The following is a 21,638-nucleotide window of genomic DNA, read 5'->3' as shown; positions in this document are numbered from 1 at the left end:
AGCTATCAAATGGAAACCAGGACAATAGATTTGGCCATCTGTCTCTCAACAGGCCTGCAGCAAGCAGTCCACAGAGTATATGTTAACTAAAGAGTATATTCTGAACATTTCTGTCCAGTGATACCCTTTGTATTATGAACTTTGAAACAGGCAAATGGAAGGCTGTCCTCAAATAATTCCAGACATCATACACTGCACCTTTTTTATTGGATTGGGACTTTCTGAATTTCAGTTAATGCTGAGTAGATTCCTACAAACTATGAAGATACTTAACGTTTCTGATAGCTTTTTTTATTTTGATGCCAAAATTTAGGAATATGTTGTGAAAATCCCTTTCTAAAAGGGGAGGAATGTGTTAACCTGATTCAGATACTGTTTTCTTTGTTAAAAATCCTGCTGGTTTGTACTTTAATCTAGCAGAATGATCTTTGCTGTCTGAAGTGGGTAATTTGTTACATTCCTATTTCCTAAGAATGTCTTTGCTGGCAGCTCTGACACACATTCTGTTCCAAGTCACTGTAAGCATGAGATGCAACAGGCAGAGAAAGATTCAACACGATTCTTGCTATTGATATGTGAGCACATGGCTTGCCAGGACAGTATGAACTATATTTGCATATCATGAGAGAAGAGAAAATTACGGGGAATGGAAGAGATAAAAAGAAAAAGACTGGAAACAGTTGAGAGGGAAGTGAAAGACACCGGATTTTTAGGAAGGACTTTGCAGACTTTTTCATTTCAGAAGTATTTGAGCATAAGGAGCTCAAAGTTAGTTTTAAGCCACAGTATTATGGTTTTGCACTTGTGTTTTTGAAGTTGCACACATAACAATATAGAAACAAACACTGAGTTTCCAAATGTGAGTGTGCTCTGTTGTTTATTATCAGATCACGCTTCCTGTTAAATAACAAAGACGGAGGGCAAGATGAAACCAGAAAGAATTAGCTCTTCCTCTGTCTTTAGACAAATATTTTTCAATTCAGAAGAGCTAAAAAAAAAGACCATGAATCTCTTCTAGGAATTTGCAAAGGCTTATGGGATTTGAGGCACGGCACTTAGTTTTTTGCTGATTAAAACAATGCTCCTATGGTAATAAAATGAGCCAGGCTGGTAGATGGGAAGGTTATTTCTTTCTTTCTCCCCATTTTCCTCTCTTCTGCTTTTGTCTTTCTAACAAACCAATAGCAACTCGATTTACCAAATAAAAGTGGAAATGCTGTTTCAAAGAAACCTGAAACCTATGGTTGGGAAAAAGCGCAGACTTACGGGGTTTTCAGTCCAGCATATAAAGGAATAATATAATTCAATACTGAAAGCTACAGCAAGTCAAATTCAAAGTCAAAATGCCATATTTGTTAGAATAATTAATTATATGAGGATACAGATTTAAAACAGACCTGGATATCTTTCTAAAAGAGATATTCTACTTCAACAAGGAATTGATTTCTTCTGATCAATGCCCCTGAGAACAGTCCTGTGGGATGCATTATAGGGAAGTTAGTATAAATGATCACAGAGGATCCTTTTGGCTTTATAATGTATAAAAATCTGATGTCTCTCCATTTTCAGCCTCTTCATTCCAGACTTGCTTTGTCCAAAGCTTAAATGCTTATAAAACTCATAAGGTTTTTTAAAAAAAAAAAAATTTATAGGTTTTCAAAAACCTATGTTCTTAACAACTATTTTTGGTAGCATAATTTATGGGTATACGATCAAACTTGTTTTTCAACTACAGAAGTTTTGTTGAATGATCTATGAAAGGCTTGTGACTATGAAGATGTTACTTCAGTTCTTGGAGAGCTAATAGTAGCTTTTTTCCCACTTATTCTCTCAAGTACTCTAAGTAAACTAGTGTTTGCAGTTCTGTCTGGTAAACAATAGACTAAGAAAAGCAGAAACATTCAATATCACTCTGTCTCTCTTCCAGTTTCTTAGGGAAATTGTGATGACTATTATGTCAATACACGCCACACTTCCATTGTAGACACTGAAGGAACTTCATATAGCAATCACAGTGGACTTAAGTCTTTATTACCCAGTTCATCCAGATAAATTTACTGTTTATTTATATATCTCCACGTAAACTAATCATACAAACTGCACATACATTATTGCAGCACCTGACTTTGCTTGCTAAGGTATGGGTGGAACAGATTGTGAACAAAAAAAAGTACTAAGTTAGTCAGCCTTCTCTCCTCTCTGGAGGGGAAAAATATCCTCAGCTACACCTGAGTTCCTGTCACTGAAATCTGCCAGTAAATATGGGACCTTTATTTTTATACTTGGCTGTATGTATCTTATCTTTTCATTGTTTGAGGATTTTCTTTTTGAAGTTAGAAACTTCCTGTAACCAGGGCAGGGATGTGACTTCAGCAGTAGCTTTTCTTTAGTTTCTCCTTTAAACTAGCTAAGATTTCACAGTGTCTAGTACTCATGATAATATCAGTGCAAACAGCTTCTGCTTTCTGGACTGCTAGAAGAGATGAGAGCAGCAGAAGCTGGGCTAAGTCTGTCTTTAGTTTTTCAAGCTCTGTCATCCAAAACCTTCCTATACTAGGAATTGTTTTCTTAAAGCTTTAAATGAGGAAAATACTTTTATCAGGCTACAATAAGAAAAGGCTTTCCAGCCATCCGATTCTTCTATTTGTAAAGAACAAGACCAACCATATTTTCATATTCTTGTCAACATCTCACCCTACTGCAGATCAGTTGTCATGTTGCAAAATCCTTAAGCAATCCAGCAGATAAAAAGCAATGTCACCTGTTCCAGTTTGTGTCAAAAGCTATATGAGCAATAAATGCTCTTGTACTTTTGCTGACATCTGTAACTTTCTCTTGCGGTAGTTGGAATTACCTGCAGAACTAGTGAATTAGTTAAGAACATGCTTCCTAAGGATCTCATAAACCCTGCAATTGCTGTATTATCTAGCCTGGCCTTCCTTATCTGCTTTCTCCTGCAAGAAAGGGACAAAACAACATGTTATCAAACTTTAGAATCCATTCTTAACTGTTGAATGAAGCAAGAGGTGAGTTACAGTTTTATAATCCTGCTGATTCCTGTAGTTGGCCATGTCACTCTCTTCCTGGCTTCAGGGAGTAAACATCCACTTTGAGAGAGAAGATGTATGTTCCTTGTGACGAAACCCATTCTGTGTTTTAATTCTCAGGACAACTGTTGAGGCAAGAAATTAATGGATGTTGCCATTTTCCCTGTTTTATGAGAATGTAACAGTTTTTTTTTAACATAGATCACTCTTCTTTGCCTTTCTTTATTCCTCATGTTCTCAGTGGTATTTTGTTGGGGTTTTGGGGTTTTTTTGTTTGTTTTTATGATAGATTTATTTAGTACATTTGAAAATACTGAAGGGAAAACCATGTAACTGTCAAAAGGCCTAAGGCACTGCTTTTTCCAAGAGAGCTATGCCTACTTTTTTTTTTTGTAACTAGTCCTTTAGTTATATTCTAGGATATTAAGTTGGATGCCTTGCTTTTAGCTAAAACTGTTTAAAACATTTACTTCTCATGCTGCTGTTTCTGATGGAATGACTTATGTTAACGTAGGCAGAAAAATGATGCGCAATAATTTAATAACTTTGACATGCAAGATAAAAAGTTTTGTAGAACTGCAAAGCAAAATCTTCACAGTATTACAACTAGAATTCAAGGTTATAAAAAGTAATGTTTTCAGCAAGAAAAGCATTTTAAAAAAATCTAGTATAAAAGATAAGGCATCATCTACACCATCTTTAGTTAGTTGAAGAGAATTGCATAACACAGGACAAAATTCTGGGAGCTCAGGAAAGTCCAATGAGGTTTTCTGGTAGTCTACATTAGTCATGTTAATAAGTCCTGTTTCAGCAAGTGTGGGAATAAATCTTCCCTTGGAAGCCATATTATTCAGCTGAAGATTCAATCTGTGGACCCAGGAAGGCAGACTGACGAAGGAGCGTGTGTAAAAATACTGTTCTTATACGGTGTTATCTTTAGAGAAATACAAAAAGGATTTAATTTCAAGGTTAAGTAAAAAGATACTTTTTTTTTTTGTTAGATCAAGAAGTTTTGGCAGTAGATGTAATAACTAAAATCAATGGCACCTTAATTTTACCCTTCTCCCAAATGTCTTTTCTGTCATTCGCAATTCACTAGATAAAAACATTCTATGTGTGCAGTTATATTGGCATCAAAATGTTTTTCCAGCACTTCACAGCCAAATTATTACAGCAAAATTTACTTTATCAAGCCTCTTATCCCACTTGAACCAGTTATTAGTGTATATTTGTCAGTAAAATACTCTTACATTTCAAGAAACATTTATCATCCTTTGACTTTTGAAGAATGCAAGGGATGTACTTTTTTCTTACTTCTAAAGAATGTTTTGTTATGTATAGTCACATGGTTATTGAAAAGCAGTTTTGAGTTACAGGAGATTCAATGGCTTAAGGAAATAATTGATAGAGTTCTTAGGCTTTCTGAATGAACTGTTTTACTTAACCCTGCTTTCTTACATACACACCTCTTGCATCCTTAATTACTTCTAGTTAAAGTTACAATGCTAACACTCTCAAATTTAATTTCAGATAATGTTTGAAAAATTCAAACTAGTGAAAAAGGTTTTCTGTTGCTTTAGGTTCTTCCTTTACTATATAGCTTTATAAAACAAAACAAAAATATTCATAACTTGCAGTGTGAATTAACTACCTAGCCCTGATGATATTTATGTATCTGACATCAGTGATAAAGATGTGCACAAACAGGGAATCACACTAAGGGTATCCTCTTGGCTGCTGTTTCTCTGATGTCAAAGACGTCAAGAGATGCAAAACATCAAGAAAAAGAAATGAGAAAATAAGGTGCGTTTTTTCCCCTCCAAGGTTCTGAGAGTTTTATAGGTAATGGAGAGTTACCCTGCCTTTCTGCCAACAAAATCAGAGGGGTTGCACTTGATTCTGCTTTCACTTTGAAATGAACTGCACTTTTCATGCAGCGCTGTTAAAACTGCTGCCTCTGTCCTTTTGAAACTGTTAAGTAAGAGGATGTTATAGTTGATCTTGATCAGTACTTGTTCAGTATTTAACAAGACTGAACACATTTGAAATTGATATTGAATTCTCTAATAGGAAAACTAACAGAGCTTTAAAAACACCTGTTGTAAAGATTATTTTTTTCTTCCCCTTCCATTTCTCTTTAGCCCACTTGAATTTCTCTCACTGCAAGGTAGTGATACTTGGTCCTTAATTTGATAAAATATTTCTTAGAAATGCCTCTTCACTATGTAGGTGACTCTTTCGCAGTGGTAATGGTAGTGTAACAAGCTAAACTAGAGAAAGAAAAGGAAAACTGATAGTGTTGGGTGGGTAGACATTTACTTTTGTAAGAGATTTTATTCAACCATGACCAGCATTTGATCAGACTCTTCCAGGCACTGTAGTGTGAGGAGTGGCTGTGTCTGCCTCCCAGGGAACAGTGTAGAAGCTGTAAAATCAGCAGCTTCTGAATTAACACTAGAATAAGTACAGAATACTTTTTTTCGTCATTATGACTTTAGGAGTTTTAACACATGAAACTGTGAAAATCTCATCCTTTGCCTGAATTTTATTTGGTTGCATGAGACCAAAACTTGCGTACTGTGTCAAGAGAATGTCACTGGCATTCTCACCATTTTGGGGCCAGAACCTTGACCCAACTGGAATAAAGAAAACAACTTCTTCTGATATTGGGGTTGAGAAATGTTGCGGGGGGGGGGGGGGGGGGGGGGGGGAAGAAACAGTAAAAATTTGGGCTGAGTTAGGAGATTAGAACAGAGCTCCCTGCAAAACTAGATTTGCTTTGTGAATGCCAGAGCATGCAGCAGGCAGGAATGCCCCTTCTTACGCCACAATAATTGCATTCAGGGTGATTTTTATTCTGTATGGCTCAGTTTTTCTTCAAGTATGCAGCATTTGCTGTTAGCCTAACACAGGCTGCTGTTTGGGTACATGTAGAGAAGAGGAAGCATTCTAGAAAGTGCAGTGGGTCTCAGGAGATTATCTGCTCGGCTATTCAGTAAAGACTTTTTGCCATGAAGTTTCAAATTCCTCCTCACTCAGAAAAGGACACTTCAAATTATAACCAACAGCAGTTTGTCTAAACGTCACCAAAAACATCTTCAGAAATGAAATAACAATTCCTTGGAATGACAACAGTCTGTCTTCTGCAGACCCAGGGGCTTTCACTCCTTATGAAGGGAAGAAAAGCAAGTGGTTCTGAAATGATAGGTGATCAGTTCATCTTAGCTACCCACCATTGTTTTTGTGGTGTTAGATGTGCTCCTAGGACACGAGAAGAAAAATTCCTTAGGGTTCACAATAGCCTTTCTTATGCTATTGACGGATACCTAAGCAGTGAAAAGAAATATATTTTCTGGGTAAAATCAGAACAAAATTATACTTGCAGCAGTAGTTTAGGAGATGTATTTTTGTAGTGATGGAAATTTGTATTGAGCCAAACAGTAGTCACATTCTAGTAAAATAAATGTTAAGTGATGCATGAACAAGTTTAATTACTTTCATCTAGTACTTAGAGTGAATGAATTAATTCTACGCTATTTTTCCTAGGGAAAATACTTACTGTAAACTATGTAAAGTTTGCATCTATATTTCACATTTCTTTACATGTAACCTTCTTTGTTAATACATACAAATAAAAGATAAGGGATATTTCCCTTCACATCACAGGTACACAAAAGCACTGATTTATTGAGCTGAACATGATTTTGGGAATGTGTTTCAGATTAAACTAATTATGCTTTTTTCTGCCTGCAAATTTTATAAGTAATATCAACCCTGCAGTAAACAGTAAAAGAAAAAAGAAAAAACCCTCTAGTAGGCATCAGCTGAGGGGTTAATATGTTGCTCAAGTTCAATTTAATTGTGCTTCCATGTTCATGTTGTGTTCACAGAAAGGCTTAGCTTGAAGGGAGTCTGGGTTTGACTGAAAGCACGGAGCTTTTGTGTAGTTGTAGAGCAGTGCACTCAGCTTCAGCGTTAGAAGATGGGCTCTATGAAGATGAATAACACTGGGGAAACAAGACTTGACTACTATGTCTCTTACGTTCACTGCTATAGCGTAGGTCTATTCAGCAATTTTTCTGCATGCTTATTTTCTTATTTTAGTAGTTCTTGCATTGTATTCTGTTCATACTAACCTCAGTTTATTTTTATGTTAAAGTGTCAGTGTAGCTTTGGAGTTTTTTGTTCTTTTTCGTTTTCTTTGCTCTAAAATAAGCAGGTAGTAAAAACATTCATCATCTACAAATGTAATGGTTTATGTGAACATTTTCAGAGCCATAGGCTTTCCGTATTCTGAAGCTTGGAAGACCTAGGTATTTAGAATTTATGTTTTATGCTTTATTTCAGACCCAGTGTGTTTATATAGCAATATACTTAAATATCCATCATTCTTCTAAAATCCATGAAGCAAAGCTTACAAATGTCTCTTCCATTTCCTCGTATCACTATACGATGCCTCAAAAGAGGGAGCATTGTGTATTTTATGTGACTAGAAATAGCGTAGGTGATAGTATTTCTTATTATTTAAATAAGGGTATTGTGCTTGCACTTCTTAAACCAAGCTTAAGCTGCATCTATATGTAGGTTGCACCATACCTTAAAATGGATGTGGGCTGAGTTTAGATAAAGGGAAAATTATCTTTTTGTAGTTCCAGTATTTATAAGCATTTAAATGTTTTCATAAAGTCATGACTCTGGAGTCTTGCATTATACACAAATTTCTTAATATGAGACATATATCTAAATGGTTACTGTTTTATGCATACTATAGATGTGGAAAATTGATTTTAAATCTACTTGGCATTTGTTAAAAGTAGTCTTTTTAAAATGTTTAACTGTTTAATGTTTTAATGTTTAACTTAACTTTTAAATGTTTTGATGTTTTGGCATGAGGTGTTTTTCAAGCATCTTTAAGCTTATCTCTCTCTAAATGACTAATTCAGAAATACAGTTATTAGTCATATGACATTTTTTCTCACTGAGGGACTCCTACAGCTCTATTATTTCAGCATTTGAAAGCACATGTGTGTCATCTCAATGCTGTGTCAGAGACAGGGGCATCATTAATTGTCTCTTGAGATGCTATTTAGGACACAGCACTGGGGTATTAGTGCTTCATGCCATCTTGAAAACATTGCAGGTGCTATTATGCCTCATAAAGCACAGCTGCACAGAATTATCGTGTTAATTCAAAGTCATTTTGTGCATTTACAGGAAAGCCTATTTAAAGACATGCTTGGGTTTATTATGTAATTATGTTGTTCAGCGCACTGTGTGTCATTGGTTTGCTAACTAACTATTGATACGTCTCATCTTTCCTACAAGGAAAAAACTAAGCAAGGAAGGCATTAAAAATTAAATTTTGGCAAGAAAGTGACTGAATAAGAAATAACTTCTTTTGCAAACTTCTAGTGAAATCTCTAGAATAGAATTAGAGGCAAACACACACAGTAGCATTAATCTCTTTTCTTCCTCTGCTTCAAACAAACAACAACAAAATAGAAAAACCTGAGTGGAAACAACAGATGTTCTCCTGCAGAACAGCATGAATAATTCAATGATGCAGTTTTGATCAATGTTGTCCGTATATAACTGGTGCCTAAACATCTCTTGCATGTTTTATCTGTTCTGTCAGACCCTTTCATCTTCCAATGTCTTTGATGAAAACAAAATTTGCTAAAAGGTATAGGGTAAATGCACACAAATATTAACACCCATGTGAGAAAAAAATATGTATTTTTTTACAGGTACATTAGGCAAAGACATTTGTGTATAGCAAATAATAATACTCTGTGTTGGAACGTTAGAGATGAACAGAACTGAACAATTTTATGTTCTGCAATATACTGGGATTATTAAACACATTTTCTTAGAAATGTGATCCACCTGACTGATTTAACAGCCTTGCAAACCAGGCAAGTTTTCAATCTGGTGAGCTGAGATGGATATTAGGTGTATATATGGTGGCAGAACTGGCTCCTTGCCTCTTATTTTGGTCCTCAAAAAATAGGAAATAAATCAATATTTATTATTTACATTTCCACTTATTTAGGGAAAAATTTTAAAGGTGGTTTTTACTGCTGAAATGGCATAAAATAATCTTGAAGTTTCCTTTAAGGAAAGGTGAGACTTCTCTGGACATGAGAAAATCTTCAGGAATTGAGAATCTGCCATAAAAAACAAGGATATAAGGGAGACTAGAGAGAGTGTGACCCTTCCAGTAATCTTCACCAACCAAAGGAAATGTTATGAAAGTTCTTATGTCGGTCTTTAGTGTCTACTTGTTCCATTTGGGGAAAGTAAAGAGGACTTAGCTGTGATTTCCTTTCCTCTGCAGCTCTGATAAGCCATGCTCAAAGCCTGTGAGGAAGTAATTTCTGTATAACACTCAAATTTGACCTTTTTTTTTTTTAAAGTCATTATAGCATGATGCTTCAGGAATGTGGCTAGTCTTGAATCATTATATGTAATAACAACAAAAAGTCTTATAAAGTTCTACTTAGGGAAATAATTGCGTCCTAAGAACTTAAGCAGTCATAGTGAGAAAGAAACAAGCACACTTCTGGCAGAGGTAGACAAATCACTATCCAGGCTCTCTTTTTGAAGACCCATCTGCCCAGTAACTAGCAATAGGACTAGAGAAGACTCTTCTCCCAAGTAACTAGCGATAGGACGAGAGGAAATGGCCTCAAGTTGCGCCAAGGGAGGTTTAGATTGGACATTAGGAAAAATTTCTTCACCGAAAGAGTGGTCAGGCCTTGGAACAGGCTGCCCAGGGAAGTGGTTGAGTCACCATCCCTGGAAGTATTTAAAAGACGTGGAGATGAGGCGCTTAGGGACATGGTGTAGTGGGCATGGTGGTGTTGGGTTGACGATTGGACTCGATGATCTTAGAGGTCTTTTCCGACCTTAATGATTCTATGATCTACTCAGTTTTTTTTCTAAGAAAAGAAATTATCTCAAATTTAAATGTAGCAGTTTTTAGAACTTCACAAATGGAAAACAACGTATACTCCCATTGCCCTCTTGTGCATTAAAGTGTCTCTAGGGTTCTTGCTGGGTAGACTAAAATGGGCAATGTTATATAGGGAAATGTGTATCAGAAGGACCCTTCTTCCCTGTAAACTATTGGAGAGATGTGGGGAAGGTTGGTTTGATTTTTGTGTGTGTTCTTTTATTTAAGAGATCTTTGATTAGGTTCTGAAGTGCTTGAAGGTAAAGTCAAATGTTTTATCAGTCCGTGCTACCTCTACGATCTTCATGGAAGACATTAAATGTGGTTCAGAGGAGAGATTTTCCTACTGACATATAAGTACTGATTCCTGCATTTTCAGCCCCAGTGGTAGCTGACTGATCCAATGAAGGGTTGTCTTATCAGTAAGAGCTCAGCATGAGAATTTGTCTCCCTGTGCAGCGCTCTCCTGTCATAAAAATTGTTCTTAGAATACTTTTAAATTACACCAGGTAAAATGAGGCAGTACGTGGGAGTAGTCATTTTAATGATGGAGTTCACAAAATTGTGGTAGGTATTTCTGTTAGAGCAAATAAACTGAGGAATATTTTAATTCTGCAGGCAGATGTTCCTTCTAGAACCTATGGTTTCTATACTGACTGTGAGTGAAACTAACATATACTTTTACATATGGTGATCCAGGTTTTAGTCTTCCATTGTTGACTGTGTCATTGCAAGAGTTACCTTGCATTGTTACATGAAAATGAGTATTTTGAAGAGAGATGAGATGATAAAAGCTGCCTGCTTTCTTTTGAGTAAAGAAGGAGTAATTGACCAAGAAGTAAACCAGAAGGCAGTTGGAAATGTAATCAAAATGAAATTACTATTGAATATGTTGCTGCCAAATGCATGGCTTTTCTCAGCTTTTAGGCATATATTTGTGGGACTTTGTCACAATTTGGAAGACAGGAATATAAGCTAGTAGTTTTTGCCGGTGTTAAAATTTATAATACTGCTATCTGAGAATGTTGTGTTCACAGAAGGGCTTAGCCTGAAGGGAGTCTGGGTTTGACTGAAAGCATGGAGCTTTTGTGTAGTTGTAGAGCAGTGCACTCAGCTTCAGCGTTAGAAGATGGGCTCTATGAAGATGAATAACACTGGGGAAACAAGACTTGACTACTATGTCTCTTACGTTCACTGCTATAGCGTAGGTCTATTCAGCAATTTTTCTGCATGCTTATTTTCTTATTTTAGTAGTTCTTGCATTGTATTCTGTTCATACTAACCTCAGTTTATTTTTATGTTAAAGTGTCAGTGTAGCTTTGGAGTTTTTTGTTCTTTTTCGTTTTCTTTGCTATTAAATAAGCAGGTAGTGAGCGTGCAATGCAAGTGACTGTTCTTGCTGATGATTGAATAACCAAAATATAATAGTAATCCTCTGCTAAATAAATACTGCCTTTGCCTTTGCTAAATAGGTAGAAGCCTTTGGTCTTCTACTTCAACATCTGTACCTTGAAGTGTTAATTTTATTTCCCTTTAGCACCTTGCAAAATGATGACATTAGCAACCTTGCTAAGGTCTTGACTATGCAATTAGCATAAGAAGTGGGAGAAAGCACAATGTATTCATAAAATGTATATTGTATATTAACTCTCTAGTAAATTATTTTTAGAGCCTTGTTCAACTATAGCATGACTTTCAAAGTTCATCCCTGAGGAAGAAAATATAATTGCCAAATACATGTAACTAATATGATTAGTCAAGCGCTGTTTTCAGGAAGCCAAATACTGCTATGAGTGAAACCTGAAGAGGAGCCTATAGTAAATCTACGCTGTTAGTTACAAAGCTTTTTGGTTCATCCCTTTCCGGGTTCTGGTTATGCCCACACTGCATAAATGCCATTTTGCTCCCCAGCAAACCAACTATTTCCGTCTTGAGCTGAAACCTGACTGCGACGCTGCGGTGTACTCCAGGGAACTTGCGTGATAGGCAGCGAGAATGGGACCAGGCCATGTTTGGTGCCCTCCAAGGTCCTTCAACTCCTTCTGGAGCTGTGAAATATGCAAAATTCTCTACACATCTTCACGCCATCCCAGGGCGAGTAACATGTAATGTCATGCCATAGAAGTACAGCTCTGATGGGCTGGGACAGCCCTCAACTGCATCAAAAAATGCAGAAAAGTAATAAATCAGGCTTTAGATCATAACCAAGAATTGAGCCAAGTGCTGTGCTTGATTATTAGTAGTGTAAGTGTAGTGTTAGTAAAGGGCTAAACAAACAAATCTTTGATTTCTTCTGAACCTGAGGAGATTAGAAAGAGCGTTGGGAAGAACAAGATTGTGTTTTTTGCTTTGGACCATGACAGCCAGAGTTAAAACAGGAAAAATATCTCCTTTTTGAAGTAAGTAAGACCTATACAAAGGCACTGAATTTTTGGCCTTGAGTATGATGTCTGTTTCCTCTCTAATGTTCACATCTGTCCTTGGCAGTTTCAGCATTATCCCTTTTCCTAAAGGTTGCTTGTGGTAGCAGGCTTAAGAGGAATATGAACCGATCCACACTGAGGTCCATACTACTGTAGCTAGATGCTTTTCTATCCTGAACTAAAGCTTTAAATCAAATATCTGTGTATTACAGTGCAGTGCAGATGAGCTGGAATTATTTCACTGCTTTCTTTTCCATCTGAGCTCTGCTAAAACTGCTGTTGCTATAGCAAAGATTTCCTTGTGTTTCCTTTGTGGACACAGACTGCAAACATGTTTTTAACATTAAATATACATCTCATTGAAATGCATTTTATTATAGTTCTTGCTGATTACTTATACTTTATTATAAGATGAATTTTATTTCCATAGGGTTCCATAAACATCAGTGGTCTTTTAGTCAGGATCTACACTGTGATAATAAAGACATGATCACCTCGGCAGGCTTGTACTGGAATACAAGTCTTTTATTAATAACAGTAAAGAGAGGTATAGTAGGATGCATCCTCTATGGATGTCAGGATAAAAAAACTTGTTAATTGTCCTTTAAAATAAATTTACACACCTGTAATTAAATAACGAAACAGAATTTGCTTTCCTAATGCATTATGATATTGTCATTGATTTAGGCAGGACTAAGGACACTTCATGATATTGGCCCTGAAATACGCCGAGCTATATCCTGTGACTTGCAAGATGATGAACCAGAGGAAAACAATCCAGAGGAGGAGGAAGATGTTTATAAAGTAATGTCAGAACACAGCTACGTGAATTGTTTTATCATACAATATGAGATTAAAGAATGAGCTTATCCCTTTATACGGAATAATAATAATGATAATTAAACCCCCCCTCAAACCAGAACAATATAAATATTCTATAAATAAGTGTATTTTTTATATATATCAAAATGGTATTACCAGGACACTTACATCTCATCATAAATTTAGGAAGCAGTTCCTGCAGGCTGATTTTCCTGCCTCTAATTCCTTCTCATTAATTCTTATTTTTTTCTTAAGCAAACTCTAAGAGAAGGTATGAACCTTGTCATTTCAAATTTTGATAGTGGCGAGGTTAAACTGGAAGTGTCTTAACTTCTGCAGTGGTAGAGAGGAAGAAGAGAATGAAATTCTATGCAGCCAAACCACAACAGACACAGAGCTGCATATTTTAAAATGAATGCCTGGAATTACACAGAAGTCAACTAAATATAAATGCCATTTCCAATTTCCTGTGAGGGATATCAGTAAGAACCAATCAGAAGAAAAGATTAATTTTCCTCTTTTACGCTATAGATAGTCAGTCTAATGGTGAACACATAAAGTTGTTGTTATAATTAGAAGCGATCTGCAAACCATTTGTCAGCCAGCAAGAAAACTTAATTTTTCACAAGCATTTCAGAAGCAGCAGGTGTAAAAGCATGCCTCTGCAGTAACTATGTCAGAAGCCCCATAGCTTGCTGTTGACCTTTGCAAAAAAGGAGGATGTGGCACTGGAGACAGTGCCGCGGCTACCATCAGTAGATGCATTTCTCTGCCAACCATCATTACCTCCTGTCTTCCCTAGATTGAGCTTCAAGACAGACTGCTGTCATCCAAGACCCACACCTGGCTAGACAGGGAGGCCACATAATCTGGGTCAGATGTAAAAGAGAGCTGCATGTCATAGTCATAACTTAGCACTTCATTCTCTCTTTCACCATCCATTACACTCTTCAGAGCTGATAAAGAGTTGCTACTCTTTCTTGTACCTCTGCAAGAAGAAAGAATGGAAGCACTGAAGCTTCATGTTACCTACTTGAGATATGCTTGCAAGCTGTTGCATGGCACTCCATCCTGTCTGAGTGACGCCTGTTGCAAACTGATGCTCTGGGAGAATAGGAGAGAATTCCACCAAAGCGTTCTCAAAAATTAAGCAGACGCGTCCCTTTCTGAGGAAGTTGGTGCATGTTCATGTACGGGAATCTAGGTTTCTCCTGTGTAATAAAATGTGGAGAAATCTGGATGTCACATTTAGTTGTATGAAAAAAGAATAATGATCACAGCATAATGTTGATTTGACTCTGAAATACAAATATTGTCATTATCACAATCACATCTCTAGCACTTCAGGAGATCCCATCTGAAGCATCATAAAATTAGAAAGAAAAATCACAGATTATTTGAATTGCTACTTTTTGTATGCATGTAGGAGAGAAAAGTAAGTTATCACTGTCAAAAATATGTTCTGTTAAGGTGTCTGATGTAATTTTTTCTTTCTCTTCCCCTAAAACACAGAGGAATGGTGCCCTTTTTGGCAACCATATAAACCATATTAGCAGTGACAGACGAGATTCATTTCAACAGATCAACACCACACACCGTCCCTTACATGTTCAGCGGCCTTCAATTCCATCTGCAAGTGATACCGAGAAAAATATGTATCCTCAGGCGGGAAATTCTGTATACCACAATCATCATAATCACAACTCAGTAGGAAAGCAAGTTCCAAACTCAACAAATGCCAATCTCAATAATGCCAACGTGTCCAAAGTTGTTCATGGAAAACACACAAATTTTGGAAATTATGAGCATAGATCTGAAAACGGTTACCATTCGTACTCCAGAACTGATCGTGAGAAGCGTAGAAGGCCAAGCAGTAGGAGGTAATCTTACAAATATGTATTTGCTTTTAAATAAATTTATATATTATAAATACACTATAAGAAAACTTATGCTACGTGAAACTAATTTCTATATTTAGCTTCATTTCTGTTGCCTAGTGATGTATGAAACATTTAAAATATAGCTCTGATGTATGGGAAATGTATATAACTTTAATAAGGTTTGAAAGTAGTAGTTTTCTTTAAAGTGAAATTATTAGTTACAGCACAGACATTGTAATCACCAATGAATTTCTCTAAAGTACCTGATTGCACAGACGTTATAATCACCAATGAATTTGTCTAAACTACCTGATTTTAAAATATTTTTCTCCTTGTTTTCATGGCTTAACTGGATAGAACCCGTTACTATGAAACATGTATTAGGTGAGTCGATATGTTCTGAATAACTGAAGAGGACAAATTAGTTTTCCTTTTCCTTTTCCTTCAGTAAAATTTTCAAAATTGACTGTATGATAATGCATATGCTGAATAACTTAAGTGATGATTTCTATGTCAAATTTTCCACTGCCTGTTCTAAAAGGATAAACTTCTGGTAAAGTTCAAAATTATTCAAGCCCTTTTAAAAGTCCAGGCAGGTTTGTGCAGTTTTCAACAGGCAGAAGATCACATCTGATGGTAGCCCTTGTTTAAAATTAACTTGCAAAGACTGGAAAAACCACTGGATTTAGCTTTGATAAATATTAATGTGTACAGTTCCATTTATAGGGGACCTAAAATCTTTCCTGGTCTTATGTCTGAACATTTTCTAAGACAACTTTTAAAAATAGGATATATTGTGTTATTTGAAGTGCATTGCTAGATGTACATTCAGTGCTAGTTTTTAATGTCTAGATTTGCACATCCGTTTCAGGTTTTTCTTGGAATACCTCAGTGAATGCTCCTTAATATTTGAGCCATTTGGCAAACTTCAGACATTTGAGAGAGGCTGTGTTTCTTCAAAGTACTCTGAATTTATGTTTTGTAAAAATGTCTTAAATGTATTTGACTTCACTGAGCATCCCCATATTAATTATTTTCCTATTTGTACCATAAGGAAAAAAAGAGAGGTCATCTTTAAGAAACAGATAAAATAGTCATGTTCTGAACTGCAGCTCTACGCAATTTACTGTAACACCACATTCTGACAACCAGAGAGTTGTTAATGCTTGTCTTTTTTTTTTTTTTCTTGGAAGCACATTAGAAGACCTGTGTATAAAATACACAATAGATAATTTATATAAATAAAATATATATAAAAAAAAAAGTATTTGTTTGCTACTTACAGATCTGACTCTGGTGATGAGCGTCGACCTACTATTCGCCGCGAAGAATGTGAAGTTCAAGACTATTGCAATGATGATCATTATTTGGGAGAGCAGGAATATTTTAGTGGAGAAGAATATTATGAGGAAGCCAGTATGTTGTCAGGAAGCAGGTGAGGATATTCGTTAAACTGGGAAAAATATTTCAATAAATTAGGTACGTATCTGTAAAGGCTTCACTAAGCACACTTACACTGAAAATTCTCTAATGAAGTTAATACTCCACAACGGCTGGCAAGGGAAATGGTGAATAGGAATAGTGTGTGTACCAAAGATCTTTTGTATTTGGCATCATGTGCTGACTCCAGCAAAACTTCTGTTCCAAATTCAAAGGAAAGCACAAAGTTCCTTTGAACTGAGTATAAACTAGATAGTGCACAACGAAAGAAACGTTTCATTTTAAATAAAAGTTCATGTTCAATGGGAGAAGGATCAAGCTCAGATAGAGGAACTTTTAGAAATGGTTTTCTTTTTTTAATTTAACTTAAAAAGAAAGGTGAAACTGGTAAACTAGGGACTGAGATCATAAGGTAGTACCATAAGCTGGACCAATGAAGAATTGGATGACTTCCTTTTGAAAATTCTCATTATACTTCTTTATTAATAATCCTCCTCTTGGCACCACTTTTGTCTCCTTAGTACAAACACTTAACATTGTCATAGTTGTCCTGGCCTTTATATGTTTGGAATAGATGTTTTTAAAGTTTTATTCATAAGCTTTATGGAAATGCCATCAATTGAATTTTAGTGAACAACTAGCATTTCTCACAAATTTGTGTAACTGCATATGTCCAAATTTGTATTAATCTAAGGCTTCTTACTGTAACTGCAGAGTTCTAGTTTTGTAACCTGTTACCTCTCAGTTTTCTAACTCATTTCTGTTTTCTCTGGCCAAAACTTGGAGTAGTATCCTAGTTAATTATAGTATTTCTGTCCAGTAGGGTTTTTCCAAGGTCCAGTAGTGTTTTTTAACAACTCTTGCCTGATCCTGTGTATTTAACACCCGTGATCTTTGCATTCAATATCTTAATTTCAGATTTGAGAAGAAAACACTGTCATTTAATTTTGGTCAATTTAAGCTTTTCTCTGAAACTTTATTTCACAATTTCTTCAGGAATGGACTGGGGTGGGTTTTTCTAACTTTAGAACAGTGGCTCCCAAGTTAGTTCAGCTTTGAGCATTACCAAATTAGTTTGATTTGAGCACCATGCCGTTGGCTTCAGGCAGTGATGGCTTCAGCAACAGGGCAGGTCCTAACTTTGCATTGGGACCACTCCTGTACATAAATAATAGGTTTCGAGTTGTTTAGGCAATGATTGGGTGCTACTTTAGGAGGAAGTCCTGATATTCCTGATTTAGTCTTTAAAACATGAGATTGTTCCAGTGTTTTCTGAGTATCAACCTGCCATGGAACAGAACCTGTATTTGGTAATTCTGAAAAGCTTCCTATTTAAAAAAAATTAAATGCACCTTTTTCCCAAATATCTTGTGATTTTTTTAATTCCGTAATATTCACCTTCTCATTATGATGTAGAAAGACATATGCATGTACAAGATCTTGAGTAGAGTGTGTTCATCTTCCTTACGATAGCTACGTTTCCCTTCTGCTGAATAAATTCAGTAACTTCTCAAAAATATCCTCCACTTCTGTCAATAAATTTTTATTTTGAAGTCCAGCCCAGAAGTAGAGGAATTTATTGCCATTTTATCTTAGATCCATAAGTGCATATGCAGACGTGCCAGACATGCTTAATTCTCTGCCTCCTTCTCCTCCTCCTGTACTGCCTTTCTTTGCCATCTGAATTCTGGCATGATTGGCACCCTAATCTGCATCTTGTTGGTTTGCATAAAAGCTAAGATTTGCATGAAAGCTAAATTTTACAGAATTTTCAGGTCACTAATTTTTTTATATGATAATTACAGTCAAATAACACCCTTACAAGATTTGATTTTCGACAGAGAAGTATCCAGAATGTAAAAGGCTTAATTCCATTCTCTGAGTTTGTGTGCTCCACACGTTAACCAGGATTCACAAGAGAGCATGGCAGGAGTAGAACAGAGTTGGGTTTTTGTTTTGTTTTTTTTTAAGCATTGTACAACTGAGGTCCTACATTTTAGCCTGTACTGGTAAGAATAACTTCATTGAAAATATAATTTGGTAAAAATTTTACCTGAAAACTTACTATGTAACTATACTAGTACAAAAGTGTATGCTCACTAGCTCAAGATTGGTTTGCATACAGAAACTGGATTTTAAAATTGAGTCGTGTAATTATATAATGTACTGTTTGGTTTTCTTGCTGGAGAAAGAGTAGATTTGAAAATCTTCTAGAAAAAATCTAATATGTCAATTTACAGAAACTGACTGAAATAACATTTTCTTTATTGTATTTTAAACGCAGGCATATATATGATTACCACTGTAGATATCACTGCCATGACTCAGATTTTGAGAGACCGAAAGGCTACCATCACCCACATGGTTTTTTTGAGGAAGATGATTCACAGATCTGTTATGATACAAAAAGATCTCCTAGGAGACGCCTGCTACCTCCAACACCAACACGTAAGTACATTAAGAACAATTTGTTTGCAAATCCAGAATTATTTAAATGCATTCAGACATGTTCCAGTTTAAAAAGGCTTCTTTTTAACTTGGATTTCAAACATGACATTTCTTGATTACTGTTGCTAGTGGATTATTGCATATGGCAGAAATATCTATCCATCTGAGAGATGGCTCAGAGAATCTATGGATCCTAGCTTACAAGTCAGTCTTTCTAGTCTCTCTTGCCTCACTCATCCAATAATATAAAAATAACCAATTTAATTGCCAGTTTTAACTTGATTTGATAAATTAAGAAATGCAAGGTAGAACGCAGCAGTAGTTTGCTCTGAAACTTTGATCAGAGGGTTTCAATCTGTGTGCCCTTTATTCACACCCGCAGATGTGCGATGTTGCCATCAGTCAGTGCCCTTGTCTCCCTAGTGACTCACCTGCTGGCACTTCCCCTGTCTCTCAAGACATGCCGCTTTAATGACATTGTAATCAGTTCCATTTACTTCTTTACCTTGAACTGTTTTAGTAAACACTAGAGTCTGAGAGAACCAAGAACGAGCTTAATGCTGCTTTGGGTTTGGTTTTTTCCCTTACTTTTGAAGTGCCTTTAGCTTTTTAACGTGAGTTTCTCAAATCCCTGTGAAAAATAGAAGTGTTATCCTGGGCTAAGCATCTTATTTCAGATTCACATTGGTACTTTATTCTGCCATCTCAGGAACAAATGCTTAATATTCTGTGTTTCTTCTGAGGGAGAATTAGTATTGTCAACTGATTTTTTTACCTGTTTCTTTAATTTTTATTTATTTTCCTCCTTAGATCTTTCCCTTGGTTTCCCCTTATCTCAAGCACAATATTGCTTTATCTGCATTTCTAAAAGCTCTCATGCTTCTTATCTTGTAATTTTGTTCCAGGCCATACTGCAGAGATTAGCAGTGCTAATCCTCTGGTGAAACTAGGCACAGACTCAAAGCTCTTGGTTTTGGTCTTTGACCTCTGACACTTCACAGAGAGGAAGCGCTTGGGGTTGTGCAGTGTAAAATAAACCGCTTTCCAAGGCTAAAATAAAGAGACTGGGTTGGTGCACAAGAAAAAACACTCGGCTCCATGCAACCCCATAGTGTCCCTAAGGGTGCTCTTACGCGTGGTGTGGTCAGCACAGCCAGGTCTGTTGCATATGCCTTTGGATGATGCCACCTAACCACTGCCGTCCAGACAAGACAATACAGGATCGTTTCTAGAAGAGTCTCCACGTTTTGTCTGCTCTAAGGTGGATTGGCTTTCTAGCAAAACCAGAGTTGTCTTTCATTCATGCTGATGATAGCAGCCAGAGCCACAGTCCATTTATCTGCAGAAGTATGACTGTAAGGACCCTGTGGGTAGGAAAATGCGTTTCAGACCTTTCCTGTCTCAGGCACCCTAAAGCAAATGCAGGCATAGATTTAAAAAATAAAAGTGTTTCAGAGACAGGCGTTATGGGATCATTATACAGTGCCTGAAGTACAGTCTCAGACTGTTTAAAGCTACAGAAAGCTGTAGTAAAGGGCAGCAGCAAAATATATTATTATATAATAAAGGAAACATTCTTCAGCAATACTGTCAGTGCTGGATCCTCACTTTTGGCACTCAGCTCCTTACGACCAGTCTTGTAATGCTCTCTGCTGTTTGGCTTTCTGACCTTAAGGGGCACAGATGGAAAAGCAGAAAGAATACAAGTCTTGCACTATAGAGGGTAAATAACTCAGATGAATAAATGATAGTGAAGTGTGATGCGCGGAAACAAACCTTACAACTCACGAAGAGTTATAAAGCAGGTATGTTTATTACGGCGCCGGGTGCAAGGGGGATCGCTCCTCCTAACTTGCACACCAGGTTATAAAACAAGCGTCCATTTATTACACAAAGACATGCATATTCATTACTATAGGTTGGGTTATTACAATTACTGGGCGTAACCATTATGTCATCCTCAGGAACTCATTATCATAAATCTCCTCCTTCTGGCGCCTGCGTACTGCCATCGGGTGGTCATCTGTTGTGGTCTTTTGGATGAAGGCTCACAGTCGTCTTCACCATGTACTTTCCACCTTTGGCCTAGAATGCTGAGTTGGCTGAGTTCCAAACCGCAAAACCGGTCCCAGCCAGATGACTTTCTTGTTGACAACAGAGTTCCTGGTTTCTGTACCAAAAGTTTCTGTTATCTATACAATTCTCGCTTGCACCAAGGTTGCAACGTCCTGCCCTACTGTTCAGCGTGCTTACCACAGCATTTATCTTACCCAGGTTGCCAAGCTACAAATAGATCACATTAACTTTTTATCATCCTCTTCTTCAATTCAAAGTGTACAGAAAGCTGCTAGCTCTCTTCCAGTAGCAGAAGGAAAAGACATCAGACTCCTGTACATCTTTCTACAAGCTTTTCTGATAGCAGAGGAATCTTAAGCCAAAGAAAGAAATGGATGCTTTATATATCCTTTCCATATATTGCAGGAGAACCACCTTCTTATAAAATTCCTCTGGGGTCTTCCCATGGAAGTGTTGAGAGGGGAGGGTTGAAGGCTTCCTGTGACTGCAGCCTTTGGGCTTCATTTAAGTTTTCTGATAAAGTTTTGATGACAGTATTAAGCAGACA

At 36.6% G+C, this 21,638-nt stretch overlaps 1 protein-coding gene across 1 annotated transcript in view; it reads left to right on the top strand.

Annotated features, from left to right (window-relative positions):
- CACNA1D (calcium voltage-gated channel subunit alpha1 D) overlaps window positions 1-21,638 on the top strand; it is a 205,188-nt gene that overhangs the window by 177,713 nt on the left and 5,837 nt on the right. Inside the window, exons 40-44 of the mRNA XM_075158487.1 lie at window positions 13,113-13,229; window positions 14,760-15,127; window positions 15,485-15,511; window positions 16,413-16,562; window positions 18,852-19,015. Of these exons, the coding sequence (XP_075014588.1) occupies window positions 13,113-13,229; window positions 14,760-15,127; window positions 15,485-15,511; window positions 16,413-16,562; window positions 18,852-19,015 (826 nt within the window). The remainder of the gene's footprint in view (window positions 1-13,112; window positions 13,230-14,759; window positions 15,128-15,484; window positions 15,512-16,412; window positions 16,563-18,851; window positions 19,016-21,638) is intronic.

The sequence above is a fragment of the Calonectris borealis genome, chromosome 10, assembly GCF_964195595.1.
Source record: "Calonectris borealis chromosome 10, bCalBor7.hap1.2, whole genome shotgun sequence".
NCBI lineage: Eukaryota > Metazoa > Chordata > Aves > Procellariiformes > Procellariidae > Calonectris > Calonectris borealis.
This window is presented reverse-complemented; position numbering and strand designations above follow the sequence as displayed.